Source organism: Mus musculus, chromosome 5 (genome assembly GCF_000001635.26).
Source record: "Mus musculus strain C57BL/6J chromosome 5, GRCm38.p6 C57BL/6J".
In the NCBI taxonomy this organism is placed as follows: domain Eukaryota; kingdom Metazoa; phylum Chordata; class Mammalia; order Rodentia; family Muridae; genus Mus; species Mus musculus.
Genome location: NC_000071.6, coordinates 136,007,294 through 136,026,913, shown reverse-complemented (window position 1 = coordinate 136,026,913; position 19,620 = coordinate 136,007,294). Strand labels below are relative to the sequence as shown.

General features: G+C 50.6%; 1 protein-coding gene across 12 annotated transcripts in view; it reads right to left on the bottom strand.

Annotated features, from left to right (window-relative positions):
* The window catches only part of Dtx2 (deltex 2, E3 ubiquitin ligase), a 38,082-nt gene that overhangs the window by 5,968 nt on the left and 12,494 nt on the right, over positions 1–19,620 (bottom strand). For 6 of the 12 annotated variants that reach the window (NM_023742.2, NM_001256096.1, XM_030254848.1 and 3 more), the window contains 4 exons: positions 16,558–16,900; positions 14,267–14,903; positions 5,056–5,159; positions 307–444 (listed from right to left, as the gene is read on the bottom strand). In NM_023742.2, coding sequence (NP_076231.1) covers positions 307–444; positions 5,056–5,159; positions 14,267–14,903; positions 16,558–16,825 — 1,147 coding nt within the window. In that variant the 5' untranslated portion in view covers positions 16,826–16,900. Of the gene's footprint in view, positions 1–306; positions 445–5,055; positions 5,160–11,546; positions 12,310–14,266; positions 14,904–16,557; positions 16,901–19,620 lie in introns of those variants that run through there. The other 6 variants (NM_001256097.1, NM_001256098.1, XM_030254849.1 and 3 more) reach the window with 3 other exon arrangements.

The window sequence follows — 19,620 nt, the reverse complement described above, 5'->3', positions numbered from 1 at the left end:
AACGCTACATGAACCGGACGTGGTGGGAGATGCCAGCAAGATGATCAAAGTTCAAGGTCGGTGAGGCCCCCTGAAGAGACAGCAGTGTCTCAATCTGCACCAACACTGCAAAGTTGTCCTGGGTGATAAGCCCATCACCCAACAATGCCGACAGGAAAATGCCAGTAGCCACCTGTGCTGGCAGACAGGGCAGGGAGAAGAGATGCAGAAGAAAAGGGTCACGGACGGTGGGCAAAGAAGAGAGTCCAGGCAGCAAGGTGTGGAGGAAGCTGAGCAGGGCTGAGAGTGTGTGTGAACCACAACTACCTTTTACGGACATTTTCCTCAGCCTCTTAACTGAGCTGTGACTTTTAGAGGCCGGACGGGAGGCGGGAGGGCCGGTGGGCCGGGGTGCACGGCTAAGACACACAGGGAGTCCAATGGCTGACAGCACACTCGTCATGCCTGCACGGGTGCGAGATCAGACATGCAGAGGGGACAAACGTTAGAAGGAGGCATTTCACACTCGGTGTTCATGACCCTGCTGAGAGTGAAGTGGTGACACTGTGCACAGCCATTGAGACCACAATCTCCCCAGAAGAGGGGATCGGACCACTGCAAGGAAGGGTACCAGTGCCTCCCAGACCACAGTGCAGTGCTCCAGGCCAGACACCAGAGAACCTGGGCTCCAAGTTCCCCAGGAGTCTGCACAAGCAACAGCCAAGCCTGTGCCCGCACTATGCGGGGACAGAGTAAGGGACAAGGATGGTGGCTTTAAGAAAGTAAGGGCAGAACAGCCCAGGGGCCTCCTGAGTGGTGTCTCCCACGCCAGGAGCAGGGAAGGAAAAGACAGGAATGTGGCAAGGTGCAGCCAAGCTGTGGCAACAGGAGGTAGTTCCAGCAGCGCTGGCTCCAAGAGCCTGGGGCCTTCCCTTGACTCTTTGCTAGAGCCACTTGGCCTGGCTGTGCCCTCTTGGCTTGTGATCATCTGGCCTCTAGGGAGATGCTTTCCACCAGCTGCCCACAGCCCTTGGACTGTGTCACCCTGGCAGGCTCCAGAATCACCAGGAGTAGGAACACATCCACGAGTCTCCAGACTAACTGGGCTAACTGAGGCAAAGACTGCTCTCACTGTAGGCAACTCTGTCCCTGGGCTACTGTCTGGACTGACAGAGGGGGAAGGAAGCCAGGCCACCAGTACTCATGTCTCTGGCTTCCAGACTGGGATGTGACGTGACCAGCTGCCTTCTGTAGCACGTCTTTAAACCGAGACAAGTCAACCTGATCCTTCCTCCCTCTCCTCCTAGCTCTTGTTGTCTGGGATTCTGCCACGGGAAGAGGGAAGGGAACCATATACAGCCTCTGGTGCTGAGGTGGGCCATTCCCCCAGTGAAGCCACCCCAGAGCCCCGGCTGTGGCCACACTAGGCACTGATGTTGACACTGCACAGGCTCCTATCTCCACAGGATGACCACTTTGGGACCCACACTCTCCACAGATGGACACTCCCCTGAGGATGCCCCTTCTCTACATTCTGACACTTCCTAGGAAGAATTTTCTATTGCTGGAGGTCCTTGCCCCACCACACTGTACAACACCTCACCCACCCACCCACACACACACACATAGAAACACATATAAGTTCTCCCAGATCTTAGTCTGATTCCAAAGGCCCTTCTTCCAGGAATGGATGCCCTGGCTTCTTAGCCAATCTGACGGCAGCTTCCCAGGCCTCCAGAGCTGGCACAGCCCTCCTACGCCTCATGCCTTTCTAGGACAGGTTGAACTAGAGAGCACAGCCCACAACAGAGGTGCTAAAGAGCTGAAGGGCAGCCAGGGCCACCGCTCTCAATTTGGAAATGAGTAGGCTGTGCTGGGGACAGAAGCAGAGGCCAGCCACCACCTGGGCAGCACAGCAGAGGCAGGCTGGGGACTGTGTGGTGGCCTCTCACTAGGAGGCACCAAGGTGCACATAGGAGAGACTTACTGGGTGGGGCCAGCAGAGTGGGTCACCCCAGTCTAAGGACACTTCTGGGCCCAAATGCAGTTGCCACAGGAAATGGGGGTTAGTGGCAGAAGGACAAGAAGATGAGTTGGAAGAGCAATGGATTAGCTTTCCTTAGGAAAACCCTGATATTCACTCTCTCTGCCTCCTGACTGTGTGCACTGTGACCGGACGCCTCGCGTATTCACTGCTATGTACCCTGCTATGAAGAACTGTACCCTGTGGAACCGTAAATCGAAATAAAAGCAATCCACACTTAAGTCTCAGGCCAGGTACTTAGTCACAGGGCAAGGAAAACCAATACAGTGATGCTTCCTCACATCCCAGGGGCCGAGCAACTGTGCTCTTAGCTGGCAGGCATCACTGTACACATTGTAGGTGAGACCCCACATCACCACCACCTAAGCCTCTTCACTGTGGACCTTTCTTTTTTTTTTTCCACCTAGCTATCTGAAATCCCTCAGGCTTGTTTTAGCTGATATCATATCCTCAGCATGAGCCCCACAGGATAAAAATGCTACTGACCTACTCCTGTCTACAGAGAAGCACTGAGATTCCCTGGACACCACTGTTGGCCCCCAGGAACCAAGTCTCATGCTTTCTGCCCCTCTGACACAGTATCCAGTCCACATTCCAGTCACACAAACCTACACAGGGATAAAGAAAGATCTTGGGCGTGGGGATGAGGCTCAGTAGGCAGGGTGCTTGCCTAGCATGCACAACGCTGACTTCTATCCCCAGTGCTTCATAAGCTGGACGTGTTGTTGCATCCTCTAATTCTAGCACTTAAGAGATGGAGCCGGGAAGATCAGGAGTTCATGGCTTCCTCAGCTACACTGAGTTTGAGTCTAGCCTGGGCTATATGAGACTGTTTCAAAATCAAAAAGTTCCTACTTCAAAGTTACATAATGATGAAACAGGAACACCAAGGACCACGCCTTTTGTCACTGTCATGGCCATGACACTATCCAATAGCCAACATCACAGGCTGACCCTTTTCTACCTAACACAACCCCCCAGATGCCAAGTTGAAAGGTTCTTCCTTCCAAATGATTGAACTAAACCTCCTCCTGCACCCCAAGATAAACTTTACCTAGGTGTGAGGCGAGGCCAGGCTGTATGTGACGTGCCTGCCCATAAGTTTGCACATCTAACTACCCAAGTGCAACTATAGGGGCCTACTTACTAACACAAACTCAGTTGTCTAATTCCCTATATCCACTGTAAAGGACCAAGAGCCAGTACACTCTTCTGTCTTCACCTAAAATAAATTTTTCTTGCTAAGAATGACAGTGTATCCCCCTTAACCATAGCATTCAGGAGGCAGAAGCAGGTAGACAGATCTGTGTAAGTTCAAGGCTAGCCAAGGCCCTAGTGAGACCCTGCTTCAAAAATAAATATTTTTTAAAAAATATTTCTTTTTAATTAAGTGACTCTTTGTGTCTCTGTTTTGGTATGTGCACACGAGTGTTAGTCACTGCCTACAGAGGCCAGAGTGGGTGCTGGAGTTACAGGGATTCGTGAGCTGCCCAGTATGCATGGACAGGACCAGAAAAACCAGGAGAGGGGGAGGGGGAGGGGGAGGGGGAGGGAGAGGGAGAGGGAGAGGGAGAGAGGACAGGACTTCAAGCCAGACAGAATTCAGGAGGCTGAGGCAAGAGGATCAAGGATTTAATGCCAGCCTGGGTGACAGAGTGAGATACTATCCTAACAGTCAGGAGGTTGAGGCACTGGGCTAGACAGGGAGTCCCTGTACAAACAAGACAAGACCTAACTAGGGCTGGGGATGCAGCTCTGGGGCAGGGTGCTCCTAACATGCAGTCTCTAAGTCCCACTGCTAGCACCTCGTGAAGCAAGCACAGTGCACATGACAGTAACTCTGTCGCTTGAGAAGTACAGGCAAGGAGATCAGGGGTTGAAGGCCTTCTGCACCAGCCTTGGTACACGCCTTTAGACCTTCAATCCCAACACTCGGAAGGCTACAGAGCAAGTTCCAAGATAGCCCAGGACTACACAGAGAAACACTGTCTTGAAAACTAAAAAGGAGGCTGCGGAGATGGCGGCAGGACAAGGTTCTTCATCAAAGCCCAAAGACTTGAGTCTAATCCCTGGGAGATGACAGGAAAAACTGAACCTACAGGCTGTTCTCTGACCTCTGTATACATGAGATTCCTGGAAACTCCATGGCCTGCCCACGGCCACTCCTACACATAAATAAATGTAATTTTTAAAGCTTTTAAGACCCGAGAAGATAGAACAGCTGGTAAAAAATCACTGTGGCAACTATGAGGAACTAATTTTGATGCCCAGGACCCATATAAAAAAAGCTAAGCCCAGTGGTGTACATTTGTAGTCCCAGGGGCTGGGAAGGCAGGGACAACCAGATCCCTGGAGCTATGTAGCGGGGTAGTCAGCCAGCCTAGCAGGGCCTGTGAGTTCCAGGCCAATGAGAGACTATTTAAACCACAAGGTGATTGGCTACTGAAGACCCCGCCTGAGGTAGTCCTCTGGATCCATCCACACTCATACTCACAAAACATGAACCCAAAAATGAAATGCCAAGACTTAGGGGCTGGAGAGAGGACTCAACAGCTAAAAACACTTGCTGGTCTTGGAGGTTTGGTTCCCAGCACTCAAACCAGGAAGCTCACAACTATCTGTTTCTGGTTCCAGGAAATCTGACGCCCTCGCCTGGCCTTTTTAGGTACACGTGGTACACATACATCGTTCTTGTATGTACATATCATAAAAAACACATAGACGTAAGACCTAGCTTAGGCTAAAAAGGTCCCCTGACTCCCCTGAAGGCCCTGTTAGAGGAAATGCTCTAACTACAGTTCAACTGGATGTAAATACTAGAAAGGTCTCCACCAGGCCTGACACATCCCAGGGCTAGAGAGGCTCCTAGACGTGCTCCCTGGAAGCGGGGAAGGGTTACCGATCACCCCAAAGAGGCACTGATCCCCAAGACATCACTTTGGATTTCCCTGAGGACTCCAGGGTTGACAGGGCCTTCACTCCACCGTTCCCTCCCCAGGAAGCCCGATGGGTCAGTCTGAGAGGACACTTACCTGCAAGCGCCTGCTGGACCCTGCTGGCCTTTGGCATCTGCACGGGCACAGTGGTGGGGGCGCTCCCTGGGCTGCTGGAGGAGGGCCCGCTGGGGAAGGAGGCACTTGAGGAGAGAAGAGAGCAGACTCAGTGAGTGGGGCCACAGCAAGCTGGGAGGATCCCCAGCTGCTCTCTCTCAGCAGCCGTGGGCGGAGGCCCCAGCGCCAGCCCCTCGGGCAGTTCCCAAACTCTGAAGACAAGGTGTTCAACCTGGTTTCACGTGGACGTTAAAAAGACACATACACACACGCACACGCACACGCACACACACACACACTCACAGAGACACACACGAGATGACTCAACGCTTTATTGTGCACGTCCTATCACAGAGCCGGTTACTCTGAGTTTAATTCCCAGAACCCTGAGTGGAAACAGAAGCAGTTCCAGCAAACTGGCCCTGATCCGCTACACACTAAATAAATACATGCAAAAGAAACTTAGGGAAGGCTCTGGGCTGGGCATCATGCATGGCACACGCCTGTAACCCAGCACTCAAGGGGCCAGCCTGGCCTATATAATGAGTTCAGAGGCACCTGGGGCCAGTCCAGCCTACAGCTCAAAAGACATAGAAATAGAAATGAAACAGGAAATCTCTTGGGATACCTACACAGACAGAGCTCAGCAGGCTGGCCATTTTAACAAGTAATAGAGACCAACACTGCCAGCAGTGGCAAAGTCAGTATCGTACACTACGCAACCAGAAAGTTTAGTAAGTGGATGCTTATCTTGTGTGTAAGGCAAACTCTGGGTTCTATCCTTAGCTCTGCAATAAAACTTAAAAAATTTAAAAATTTTAGTATTAACTCTATATGCTGTGCATGTATACAGGTATGTGTATGTGTGTGTGTATGTTTGCTCTCACACAGAGGCCCCAAGAGGAACCTGAAGTCACAGGCAGCTCTGTATCCTCAGGGCTTCTAGGCCAGTGAGTCTAGCCAATCACTGAGCTCCAGGTTCAATGAGAGACCCCATCTCAAAAACAAAACAAAACAAAACAAAAACCAAGCAAACAAACAAACAAAAAATAAGGAAGGAAAAGGCAAACAGATCTCTGTGAGTACGAGGCCAGCCTGGTCTATGTGGCAAGTTCCAAGCAAGCCAAAGTCACCAAGTTCAACCCCAGCCTGAGTTACACATGGAGGTTTATGGCCCACCTGGACAGCTTCCTGAGACCTGTTTCAAAGTAAACAGAGACCTTGGGATGCTGCTGAGATGGGGAAAGGCACCTGCTGATGAGTTCAAACCCTGGAAGTGATGAGGTGGAAAGAGAGACCTCACCCCTGAAGGTTGTCCTCTGACCTCCCTGTGCACACGAATCAGCAGATACAAGTACATGTGTATATATGCATGCACAAAATACATACATGTAAAAAGGAGACTTGTGTTTGGAGCACAGTGATAGAGCCTTGCCCAACACGAGTGAGGCCCTGGGTTCAATTCCTACTATTACAAAATAAATAGATGCATGAATGCGTCATACGCCACACGGGAACCACACATGCAAGACAGTCTGGGTTTGGTAGAGCTCTACTTTGAGAACAGTTGGCTAAAGGCCTGAATTCCTACCAGCTCCTCCTCCTTCCCACTCCTGAGGCCCTCCTGGGTCCTTCCATGTATCCCTGGCCATCTGATGATGAAATGTGAAGATTACAAAACCTTCTCATGAGGCCCCACACAGAAGCACTCCTCAGGGCCAGAGGACAGGCACTATCTGGCTCCTGCAGAGCTAAGGGCATACCAACCACTGCCTCTAGGCTCTGCCCCCAGACCTGCCACACAGACAGCCACAGATCACACAAGTGAAGGGTGGGAGCTGCAGGCAGCTGTGACCTCATCCAGCTGGGAAGCCACACACCCAACGGGGGCTGGGCTAAAGGCCTCCTGCAGGGCCTGAAACAGAGCCCTGCTCCAGGGTTCATCTGCCAGGCAGTGATGGTGCAGCCTTTAATCCCAGTACTTAGGAGACAGAGAGGCAGGTGGATCTCTGAGTTTGAGGTCAGCCTGTTCTACAAAGTTCCACGACAGCCAAAGTTACACAGTAAAACCCTGTATGGAAAAACAAAAAGGTGTTTTGAGTTTCTTGAATGTTCTCTGCAAATAAGATAGCCTCGTGTGATGGGGCTTCCTGTCCTCTCCATTCTAGCCCCAAAAGAAGGTGAGGCTGAGGGCATTATGGGTGCTCCAACAAAGCCAGAGCTAAGCTGAGCTACTGATGCTACCCAGGCTTGCAAGCTCCACCCTTCCCTAAGCTGTTTCTACCTCTTCCCTTCTTTCTTCCTTTAGCTATGGTGACATGCAGCCAAGGCTGGCCTAAGAACTCACTGAGTAGTTGGAGATCACCCTCAACTCCGGCCTCCGAGATAGAGTGTTAGAATTATAGGTGTACACTACCACATCCCACTTACACAGTGCTAAAGATTAAACCCAGGACTCTAAGTAAGTCTCTGCTAGCTTAGCTACAGCCCCAGCCCACATGCCCCTCTTTAGATAGTCTCATATATATCCCAGGCTATCCTTGAACTCAGCATGTAAGCCAGGCTGTACTCAAGTGCCAGGATTACAGATGCATGCCACCATAGCAGGCTGTTTCCTGTGCCTCTCCCCCACCCCTCAAGAGGGTCATCTGTGGTGTGAAATCACTCAGATGCTCTGCAAGTGAGGGCACGCAGCCCGGCATGATGGTATACACATGCAAACCCAGCATTCTGGACAGCACTGCAGAGGCAGGGGGATCACCCAAATCAGAGACAAGATATACATAGTAAATTCCAAGTCAGGCAGGGTTGCACAGTTAAGACCTTATTTAAAAAGACAAAAATAGACAAACACAAGAACCAGGCCCTTCACCCGCTTCACCTCTCCAGGGAGCAATGAACTTGAGCCCAGAATCAACACTGCCAGAAAAACCAAAGTTTGTCTCTACAGCTTCCCAACACCAGAGGGTTATCTAGGGAGAAAGCCCATGGCCCCACAGAGACGGGGTCCCTGGCTACTTCCCCACTCCCAGGTCTTCCCTCACCACAAAGACAAATGAATGGGGAGAGAAAGCTGGACTCCACACCAAATGCAGCTGAGAATAAGAGACAAGGACTCTGAGTCTGTGTGTGACATGCACACGTGTACATGCATGCATGTTTTTATATGTATGTGGGGGCATGCGGACATCACGCCCGAGATCACACTCAATTATTCTTCTACTTTATTCATGGAGGAAGGACCTCTCAATCAAACCCAGAGTTCACCAATATGGCTGCTTGCCAGGCACCTCACCTTGCTCTGAGAATTGAATTCCAGGAGGAGAGCCACACCCACCATGCATGTGTGGGTTTCATGGGCTCTGAGCTTCCATCTTTACACTGAATAACCAAGAGCTATAACCACAGAGCCTCCTCCCCATCTTGCCTTTCAATGTTCTACACAGACAGAACCTGACAGTCCCAGGCAGACCGAGGCTCAGGTCAAAGGAAATCCAAGGTCCCACATCCTGGACATCAAGGCTGAATGTGCTACACTCAGCTCCAATTTGCACAAACAATGACATGCCAGGTTCCACTACAGAGCTTCTATGCTTATATAGAGTGGTAGGTACAATGAATATAAAGCCCAATATAAAAATCTTAAGACCTCTCATGACTTACAGGTGCAGAAAAAAGACAAAGCAGGCGCCGGAGCTTTCACTGAAAGATCCACAGTAGTACTAGAGAAAAAGAAAAATTCAGGGGCCAGCCAGATGCCTTAGCAAGGGAAAGAGCCTTGCCGCCAGGCCTGATGACCAGAGCTGGATCCCTGGGAACCATAGGAGGAGAGAACTGATCTCCACGAGTTGCCCTCTGAACTCCACACTTGTGCCATGGCACAATGTATGTTTGTGCATGTGTGTATGTGGAGACACACATAAATGTAATGAAAAATATTTTAAAACAGCTGAGCACGGTGGTGCATGCCTTCCACCCCAGCCCTCAGGAGGCAGGGGCAGGTGAAACTGTAAATCTGAGGCCAGCCTAGACTACACAGTGAACTCTGAGACAGCCAGAGCTACACAGTGAGATCCTGTCTCACAAAATAAGTTAATTAACGAACTAAAATTTGGTAAAAAGAACCCTGGACCTGCAATATATAACACGCTAATCTCACACAGGTCAGTGGCTGACAAGGACCCATGGCAAGAATGGGAACAAGGCAGAGCATCAGTTCCACTCACACGGCGATGGCAGTGGGGAAGGGGGGCCCCTCAGAGCAGCATTGAGAGCACAGCAGATGCTGCTGGGTGTGGTGGCTCATGTCTGTAATCCCAGCAGTCCGGAGACTGAGAGGATTGAGTTCAAGCCAACTTGAGTTACACACAAGGCAGCTGACTACACTGCAAAATCCTGTCTCAAAAGGGTGGGGTGGGGATGCGCTGCCAAGCCTGAGGATCCTTGGTACCCACATGCTGGGAGGGGAGAAGCAACTTCATGAACAGTTCTCTTATCTCTGCACTTGCAGTGCGGTAAGGGAGCGCATACTTGTGCACAAAATACATCAAAGTTAATATCAAAACTATAGTCAGGGAGAAGCAGGCGGATTTCTAAGTTTGAGGCCAGCCTAGTCTACAGAGTGAGTTCCAGGACAGTCAGGGCTACACAGAGAAACCCTGTCTCGAAAAACTCAAAAAACAAAAACAAAAACAAAAACAAAAACACCACCACCAACAAATAAACCTATAGTCAGGGACTGGGGAGATTGTTAAGAGCATTGGCTGCTCTTTCAGAAGACCCAGATATAACTCCCAACACCCACAAGGAGACTCACAAACATCTATAACTCCAGTCCCAGGGGATCCAACACCCTCTACTGGCCTCTTCAGATTCGTGTATGCATGGACACACACACACACCCTATATACACAGACTTAAATTTTTTTACGCGCATGTAAACCACGCCCACAGCACACATACACTCTCATCTTACATAAGCTTACAATCATGTGTTAAGCCACATTCACGGCTATGCTCAGCTAGATGAAGCCTGTGGGGCACAGGCTAGACACACCTGGCTAATGTTTCAAAGTGCCAACCCTCGTCACCACCCTTCATCAAAATGCTAGGCAAGTTGTCTCGCCCAGCTTTACAGAGACGGGCGTGAGCATGACACATTTTGGAAAGTTTTCCAGCACCCACATTAGAGCACGTGTTTTGCTGCTTAAAGGGATAAAGCTTCAGCTACGAGGAAATGTTGTTATACCCAGAAGCTCAGTTACAAATGACACAGCTTTGTCTGGAGTGCATGTTCCCAGGGGGCACAGCCAGTTTCACCTAGACTGAGCCAAGGGAAACCAGACAAGTTTTACAAAACAAAAACCTAAAGAAAGGGTATGAGTTTCCACAAAAGCCTGGGGTACTGCTCTCTCAGTCAGGGGCTCAGCAGCAGGTAGAGTAGGTCCCAGCTCCCCCAAGCTGCGCTGTTCAGACTGGCCCTGCCTGATGGCTACTGCCTCCCTCCAGACAGCTCTGCAAACTCTCACCTAGTACCACTCACCCTCCCTTGGCTGTAGGACCTGCTACCACAGCCCCTGGGGAGAACCAGGGGCCAAATGTTTGCATTTCTCCCAGTGCCAGCTGGGGAAAGAGACCAGGGGGTTAGTTAGTCTATCAGAGTGCTTGACGAAGGCCACAGAATAAATTAGATATGAGAGGCTGGCACCGTGCCACCAAGCCCAAGGGCTAGAGTACAGTTCCCAGGACCTAATGGTGGAAGGGGAAAACTAACTCCAACAGGCTGTCCTCTGACCTACACACACACACACACACACACACACACACACACGCCCGCCCACACATACGAAACATACATGTAATTGTTTAATTTGAAAAGATACGGGTAAATGGTTGCTTATTCAGACTGGATAGGTTCGAGCAAGTGAAAGGCTGCCCCTCCCAGCCCCTGAAAGCCCCGAGGAAACACGGATGCACGGTACTTATGCCAGGAGGCAGCCAGCTTGCTCAGAAGCCGTCCAACCAACACAGCAGGCTGGCCCAGTTCCCCTTGTCTCCTGTCACCCAGCAAGTAACTACAGGCCGCACCTACCCAGCAGCAAGCTGGCCCAGTGACCTCCATCATGCATCTGGCCTGCCCAAGAGTCCTAGCAGTGTCTGTAGGCCTGGACATGGGGCGGAGAGCCCAGTATGAGGAGAGGACCCAAGTCTGACTCGTCCTGAGTCCCCAGGCAGAGCTCTGTTGAGTTGCCTCGCCAGAGGTGCACACCTATAACCCTGGTACTCATAAGCTGAAGGATTGGGAATGTGAGGGTGGCCTGAGCTACACAGTAAATGCTAGGCCAGAGTGAACTACTGGGAGAGGGAGAGGGAGTAAAGGAGCAGGGAGGGGATGGGGAGGAAAAGAGCAGAAGAGAAAAGGAGATAAGGAGAAGAGGGGAGACGGGACAAGAGGACGAGACAGAAAGATTTACCTCAGCCTGAAGCAATTCAACATAGCTGAAACTCTGTTTCAGTGTCCTAGGCTGACCACAGAATCCCATTCCCTGAAGGACTGGCCCACACACTAAGCCTAAGTAGCAAGAGAGAGAGGGACGTCCCGGGGAGCCCTGCAGGCCTGTGTCCATGTAAAGCCTGCACAGGACCCAGTGAGGCCTATCTGGACTCCCTGTTCCCAGGGAGACAGACCCACGTGTCCCAGAGGACGTACGCATGCCCAACTCTGGAGACAGCCGCCTGGAGGCCAGTGATCCAGGCCCTCAACTCTCCCCTGGCCAGCAGGCCCCTCCTCCGCACACTCAGGCCAGCCCCAGTGCCTACGCGCCCCACACAACTAACTGCTTCTCTTTTTAGGGAGCTGGCGGGCACCTAGGCACCATGCTAGGCAGAGTGTATACCACTGAGCCACACCCAGACTCTCACTGGGGAATTCTAGGCAGAAGATCTGCCACTGAGTCATGCCCCAAGAAAGGAAGATTCTAGATAAGTCATTCTAGTGCTAAGCCAACCTGCAGGTCCTCATCTGCAGACTCTAAGTGGACATCTCTGATGGCCATCCCTGCCCATGTCACAAGCTTAAAGAATAAAGCTTGCCAAGGTATCAAAGCCCTGGGTAGCTCGCATTGTTCGGGTGGGTTTTCTAAAATGCCTGTGTGTGCCAGCACCTTTTTTGGTTTTTTTTAGTGGTGGTGCTGAGGATGATGGAGTGACTGCTTAGTGCTCTAACAGAGAAGGAAAAGAGGATGGAGAATTCCAGGCCAGCCTGAAATAAACAGAGAGACTTTTTCTAAAAACAAAACAAAATTTTAAAATAAAATAAAAACAAACAAACACAACAATAGCAAACACTAGTCAGAGCTGAGATGGTTCAGTGGGTAGAGAAGACTCCAGCCAAGCCTGACAACCCGAGTTTAATCCCAGAGCCATGCATGGTAGGAGGAACTAGCTCACACGGGGCACTGTGGCACCTGTACTTGCTGGCATGCATTCTCTCTCTCTCTCACTCACTCACACTCTCACACACTCACACACACACACACACACACAAAGGTGGTAAAGCCGGGGCGTGGTGGTGCACGCCTTTAATCCTAGCTCTTGGGAGGCAGAGGCAGGCGGATTTCTGAGTTTGAGGCCAGCCTGGTCTACAGAGTGAGTTCCAAGGACAGCCAGGGCTACACAGAGAAACCCTGTCTCGGGGAGAAACAAAAAACAAAAAAAACATCTAAAACGGAGTCCCAGGACAGCCAGGGCTATACAGAGAAACCCTGTCTTGAACAAAAAGGAAAAGAAACAAAAAACAAAAAAACAATCTGACTTGGGGGCTGGAGAGATGGCTCACAGTTAAAAGCAATGGCTGCTCTTCCAGAGGATTCAGGTTCAATTCCCAGGACCACACGGTGACTCACAACTCCAGTTCTAGGGGATGTGACATCCTCTCCCGGCACCAGGCAAGCATGTGCACACAGTACAGGCAAACCACCACACACGCTTAAAAACAAAACACAAACCCATCAAACCAAACCACAACAGCAAAACTCCACCTGGCTTTGCATGAGGGCATAAGCTATAACCCCAACCCCTGGAAGACTGAGACAGAAAGAGCAAAGTCCAGGCCAGCCTCAGCTGTTCAGCAGGCAAAGCTGGGGCTCAGTGCAATGTAGACCCAGTGGGCAAGCGCAGAGCCCAGACGCTCAGAACTAAAAGTGTACTGCCTGGTTGGGATGGACCTTGGATATCATCACCTTTCTCGGCATTTTATATCCCACGCCTTCCATCTTTCCCACTTACCCTGGGCTCCTCAGAACTAACTGTGGGCTCAGGGTTAGAGCTGCTGTTTCCACCCCCATATCTGCACTGCCCGCCACAAGGCAAAGTATCCTCAGAGCACAGAGCCCCTCAGGCAGTACATAAGTCAAGGCAAAGGTCTGCCGCACCCTAGGACCCTGAGAAAGGACTGTTGCGTCCTGGTAATGGCCTCTAATCCCAACCCTGAGCCTGAGGCAGGAAGCCTGTTGAAGATTCAAGGGCACCGCGACATACTGAGTTCTGGGTCAGCCTGGCCGACAGAACTTGTATGTTTTTAAAAAAAACAAAAACAAAAACAAAAAACAGCCAGGCAGTGATGGCACACGCCTTTAATCCCAGCACTTGGGAGGCAGAGGAGGTGGATTTCTGAGTTCGAGGCCAGTGTGGTCTACAGAGTGAGTTCCAGGACAGCCAGGGATACACAGAGAAACCCTGTTTTGAAAAAAAAACAAAAACAAAAACAAACAAACAAACAAACCAAAAAACCAAAAAACAAAAAACAACAACGGAGTTGAGGCTGTGCTTGGTGGTCAAGTGCTTGCCTGGATGCCGAAGCCCTGGGTTGGATCATCTAGCACTGGAGAGGCAGAGACAAGAGAGAGGATCAGAGAAGTTCAAGACTGTCCTCAGCTATACAGGGGATTTAGAGGCCACCTTGAGCTACATGAGACCATATCATCAAAAATATACAAAAGTTAAAAAGATTAAAAGACTGCTGACAATCAAAGTGCCATGGCATGGTAGCTCCATGGGACGTCAAAGTGGGAAACCAAGGAGGCTCAGCACACAAGTGGCACTTGCAAAAGACAACACGGGGCAAACGTGGAGTTGCAAGGGTGAGGGAGAGGCTTTCCACACGGGTAGAAGTAAAGTCCGCACTGGGAGGTACCTGGCTCCACTGGAGGTGGACGGTCCTGAGGGCAGGAGCTGAGGCCCCAGGTGGGAGAGGCTGGAGTGGAACAGGGACTGGTTGCCTGCAACAGGAGGTGCTGCAGCCCAGGGGTTGGTGGTGTTCAACCTTGGTGCAGATCTGGCCCCAGACAGTGAAGGTTTATTGTATGGGGCAAAGGCCTGGTGGGCCCCAGAGACAGTGGTGGTCCGGTGGGGTGCTTGGGGGGCAGGATATGCAGGCAGGTTGGTCATGGAGTGGCGGTAGCGGCCCGACACAGGGCCAGTTCCGCTACCATGGAGGCACTGTTGGCAAAAGCAGATAAGTCCCATTTGGCGTGGAACAGCGATGTCTGAAGTCACTGGGTAAACTGGCCCCACTTGGCGTCGCACACTCCGGCAGAAGCTGGAAGTCTTGTTGGTTTGGGTTAGGGTGGCATAGTTGACAGTATAGTTATACCCCAGTGGTGCCAAGTCCACGACCTGGATGCCCCGGGCCACTTGCTGTTCCAGATAGTCACAGATTCTAGCTTCATAGGCTACCCAGGATCCGTCATCGCCCAGCCACTCCCAGACGATGCCCTGGCCTGGGGCAGAATTCTGTGAGAACAGGTGTCTGCGCACAGACCTCATGGTGCCTGTAGGGAAGGAGCAGGACCCATAAATGAGAACCCTCCTGCTGTTCCACACGCTAACACTTTAAGTGCACAGGGCCACACCCATGTTTCCGTGGGTATGTGTGTGTGACCATGTGACACCACAGCACGACCATGATGTCAACATGTCTGTGTGCTTTTGTGTTTTGTATGCATGACTGTATTTGTATGTGTGTTTGTCTATATATGTTTAAGTATCTATGTCTGCATGTGTGTCTGCCCATGCCATGTCTGTGCATTTGTGTTTGTGTGTGTATCTGTGTGAGTACATGTGTCTATGTTGCATGTGTGTATCCATCTGTCATATGTGTTTGTCAGTGATGTGTCCATGTCATGTTTGAGTACGTATATTTGTGTCTGTGTATGTGTCTGTACATGCCTGTATTTGTACCTACGTGGGTGGATGTGTCTGTGGTATATGTATGGCACGTCTGGTGTGTTTATGTATATTTGTACATGTCTGTGTTGCTGGACATGGACCCCAGGGACCTCACATATTCTAGGTATGGGCTCTACCACTGAGCTACGTCCCCAGCCTCAGTTCTTTCCCCCCAACAATTCACCATCATCACTGTTGGTAGACAGTCAAATGGCTATCTGACTCAGGACTAGCAGATCCTATTTTTTCCAGCTTTCACTGCAGGGTAAAGAGGCTCACAAGGCAAGCGGGGCATGGTGGCACACGCCTTTAATCCCAGCACTCGGGAGGCAGGTGAATTTCTGAGTTCGAGGCCAGCCTGGTCTACAGAGTGAGTTCCAGGACAGCCAGGGCTATACAGAGAAACCCTGTCTCAAAAAACAAAAACAAAACAAAAAAAAAAAAAAGAGGCTCACAAGTCAAAGGACGTCAAAGGTCTAAGTCACAAAGCAAGGGCCCACCCTCTATAGCAAAAGAGGTTAGCAGCTTTGTCAAACGTGGCTCATACTTGATAAGGCTTTCTTTTTCTCTGCCTTTGAGACAATTTAGACTCAAAGTTTTATAAATACTCCATCCTTAGCCTCCCAAGTACTGGAATTACAAGCAAGCAGAATATTCTCAAAACTACCACAGCATACACTAGTGTATGGCATACATACTGCATGCCAGCCAGTCTGCTGAAGATGATGGAGCCAAGAGAGCCTCCACATGTACTCCCAAATACATCTGTTACTACTACATGGTTCATTCCTCCAGGTAATAGCTGGCTTCTTTTAAGACAAGATTTAATGCATCCCAGCCTTACCTAGAACTCACTATGCAATCGTCAAGGATGATTCAAGCCTTGAACTCCTGACCCTTCAGCCCCCATCTCCAGAATGCTACAATTACAGGTACATGCTCATCGAGGATTTTATGCAGTGCTGGGGCTAGAACCCAGGGCTTCCTGCCCAGGGCTTCCTGCTTGAGAGGTAAGCACTCTGCCAACTGAGCTATCTCCCCAGCCCTGGGTGCTATTACTAATTAGAGCAGGCTCCGATCAGATGTGTTCATGTAAAGAACAGTAATGGAGGGTGTGTCAGTCACAACCATAACCTAAAGCCTAACTACCCAGCCCAAAGCCTGGCACTGTAGGGTACAGCGGCTCACAAGACAAAGGGCATCGAAGGACCAAGTCACAAACCAAGGGCTCACCCTCTAGAGGCAGAAGGGTCTTACCAGTGTTCTGGCGAAACTGAGTCCAGCTGGGGAGGTCGATGATGTAAGGGGCCAGTGAGGGGTCAGCTTGGCCTAAGGGGATGCTGTGGGCCAGGCTTCCCAGTCCAAAATGCTGGCCCCTCTGCCGGACAAAATGCTGCTCAATGAAGGAGCAGACAGTGGCACTGTAGGGGTGCCAAATGCCAAGCCCATCCTGCCATTCCCACACAGCCACCACCACGTGGCTAGGGTACACCTGCGGCAGAGACGAGCTTGGGGCCATGGCCATCTTCTGCTTTCTCTGAAGACTTCACACCACGCTGGGTTGCAGGTTCAGGTTCATTGCCCAGCACCTCTGGGGGACCTAGAAAAAGACACAGTATTTACTCACACACATTGGGGACCTTGTCAGGCAGCTAAAGAAAACCTTTTCTTTTGTTCTTTTGAGACAGGGATTCTCTGTGTATCCCTGGCTGTCCTGGAACTCACTCTGTAGACCAGGCTAGTTTCCAACTCAGAGATTCACCTGCCTCTGCCTCCCAAGTGCAGAGATTAAAGGAGTTTGCAAACACTGCCTGGCTGCCTCAATACCAGCTTTTCTCTACCACCTTCAGGGTACCTTGGATCAACTCTTGATCCCTATCTCTTGTTCTAGCAGACAGGATAATTAAGTCATTCTTGGAGAGGGTGAGCCAGCCCCGGGGTGTGAGAGCTGACCCCGCCCCTCACCAGCTACAGCATTTGGGAAAGCAGCCCACACCTCACCAGAGCCCCAGGCGCCACAGTAGAGCTGATCCTGGTGACATGAGTGAGGGAGAGCTGGCCCTGGCCCTGGCCCTTGCTTGCTTCCCCATTGGATTATCTAGCCAGGGCAGTGCTATAGAGTTCACCCTGATGGTATAGGTGTGGGAGAGCTGGCAGGCTGACCACCTCAGCTACTACCTAGGCCCAGATCCAGGGCTTTGAGCTGGCCCAGCCCAACAACTACCCCATCTATGAACTGCTGAGCATGTGAAGGGACAGGTCCTGCAGATCCAAGGCTGCAGGTTAGCTGTGAGGAGTCCCAGTAAAGAGCCAGCATTGGTACTGTAGTAGAAGCCAGAAGACTCGAACCAAACCAAGGACTCATAGCAATGAACTGAAGTAAAGATATGTGGACAAGAGGGATAGACTGTGGGACAGACACACTGTGACACACCACAGCTTCCACGATGAGATAATTTTTGTTTATTTTTTATTGTTTATGTTGGTGGGATGTTGCAAGGTCAGATGATGTGAAAGAACAGGGAGATGAGTGGGATTGAGGCACACATAGTGTGAAATTTACAAAGAATAATTGAAAAAATCTTAAAAGCCATTCCTGTTCCTTACCTCCACTTCAGCAAACATCCCAGATGGGAGCACAGTGAAAGTGGGGTGCTGATCTGCCCAGTCATTTCCTTCTGATTCTACTACTTTCTGCTCAGTGTTTTCCGTCTTTCCCTCCTTCCTTCACATGTGGGGATGCACACACAGAAGACCTACCCATGCCACACACCCCAGCTCCTCTCTGCTGAGCCATGCCCTGGCACTCAGTGTATCTAAATCACCCCAAATCTTTGTGGACAAGGCCACAATGACTCTGTATGTTTGTGTAAGAGCCCTACAGTTCCCAATTCAGGACTTATTTGTGAGAGTACACCCTACTACAGCATCCTCACAGGTGTTCTGTAGCCCAGAACAAGGGTTCCAAGACACTCTTGAGACAGTAGCTTAGGTAGGACTTACACACAGGTTCCTAGGCTGGGGAGATAGACAGTTTGCTCTAGGATCTAAGGATCCAAGTTTAGACCTACAGAACCCACAGAAAAGCTGGGCATGCTTGCTATCTGTAATCCCAGTGCTATAAAACAAATAGGTGAATCTCAAAAGCTTGCTGGCCACCCAGCCTAGCCAAAATGGCAAACTTCAAGTTCAGTAAGAGTCCCTGTCTCAGCAGTAAGATAGAAAGTGATGAGTCCTCCTCTGACCTCTGCATACACAAACAGGCACACACTCACATCTTTACCACACAAAAACATGAACAGCTAAGGGACTATCACTGACCACAAGAAACCCTAGATAAAAAACTCAAGCGCTGCCTAGAGGGTGGTAGTACATGCCTTTAATCAAGCACCCGGGAGGTAGTGGAAGGCAGATCTCTGTGAGTTCAAGGCCAACCTGGTCTCTATCACAGCCAAGACAAAAAAACAACAAACAAACAAAAAAAACCCTAAAGTGTCCCTCGGCTGTCTCCACAGCCCTCCCTGAGTCTTGCTCAGCAGCTATCTCCCTGTCCACTCCATCTTCTGAGAACTTACGTCCTTCCTGCTCAACTTGTGTGACTCAGGGGGTGTGGCTGAGTGGCACATCGCCTGCCTAGAATCCCCCAGTGTCACATGAGCTCCTGACCCTGCACAGCCTCCCTATGCCAAGCAGAACTCTACTGAGCAGGAACACACACAGACAAAATCCGGCCCCAAGTCTTCCTACTTCACCACGTGACAGCAGCCCAATACCCTACTCACAGTTGTAGGCCAAGTACCCAGCGGGCATTCCATACATGCTAGCCTAGAACACAGCTGGAGACATTGCCATCACTGTCGTTATATTGTGCCCACAACTGTCCCATGAGAGATCTGCCAGAACACAGTCCTGGACCAGTTCTTGCCCACTTCAGTCTCCTGATTCCTACAACCAGCTCCCAAAGCTCCCATCGAATGCCTTCTCTGTTTCCCAGGTGCTCGATCATATGGCAGCACACTCTGCAGGGTCAGAGACTCTGCTATCCTTCAAAGCTGAGCGAGAGAGGGCCAAGGCCATGGCCCTAGAAGAGACAGAACCAAGAAGCACAGGCTCCAAAGTCTCTAGAAGCCCTTGCTCTCTCAGCTTGCCTGGTTTCATCGAGAAAAGAGATGCTGACAATTATGTGAAGTTATCTTCATGAGAACTAAGCCAAGGATAGAGGGCACCCACCCAGCTGGGTGTGGCGACACATGCCTATAAATGCCAGCACTATGGAGATGAGGGCACAAAGGGTTTGTGTGGGAGGCTGGTCTGGACCAC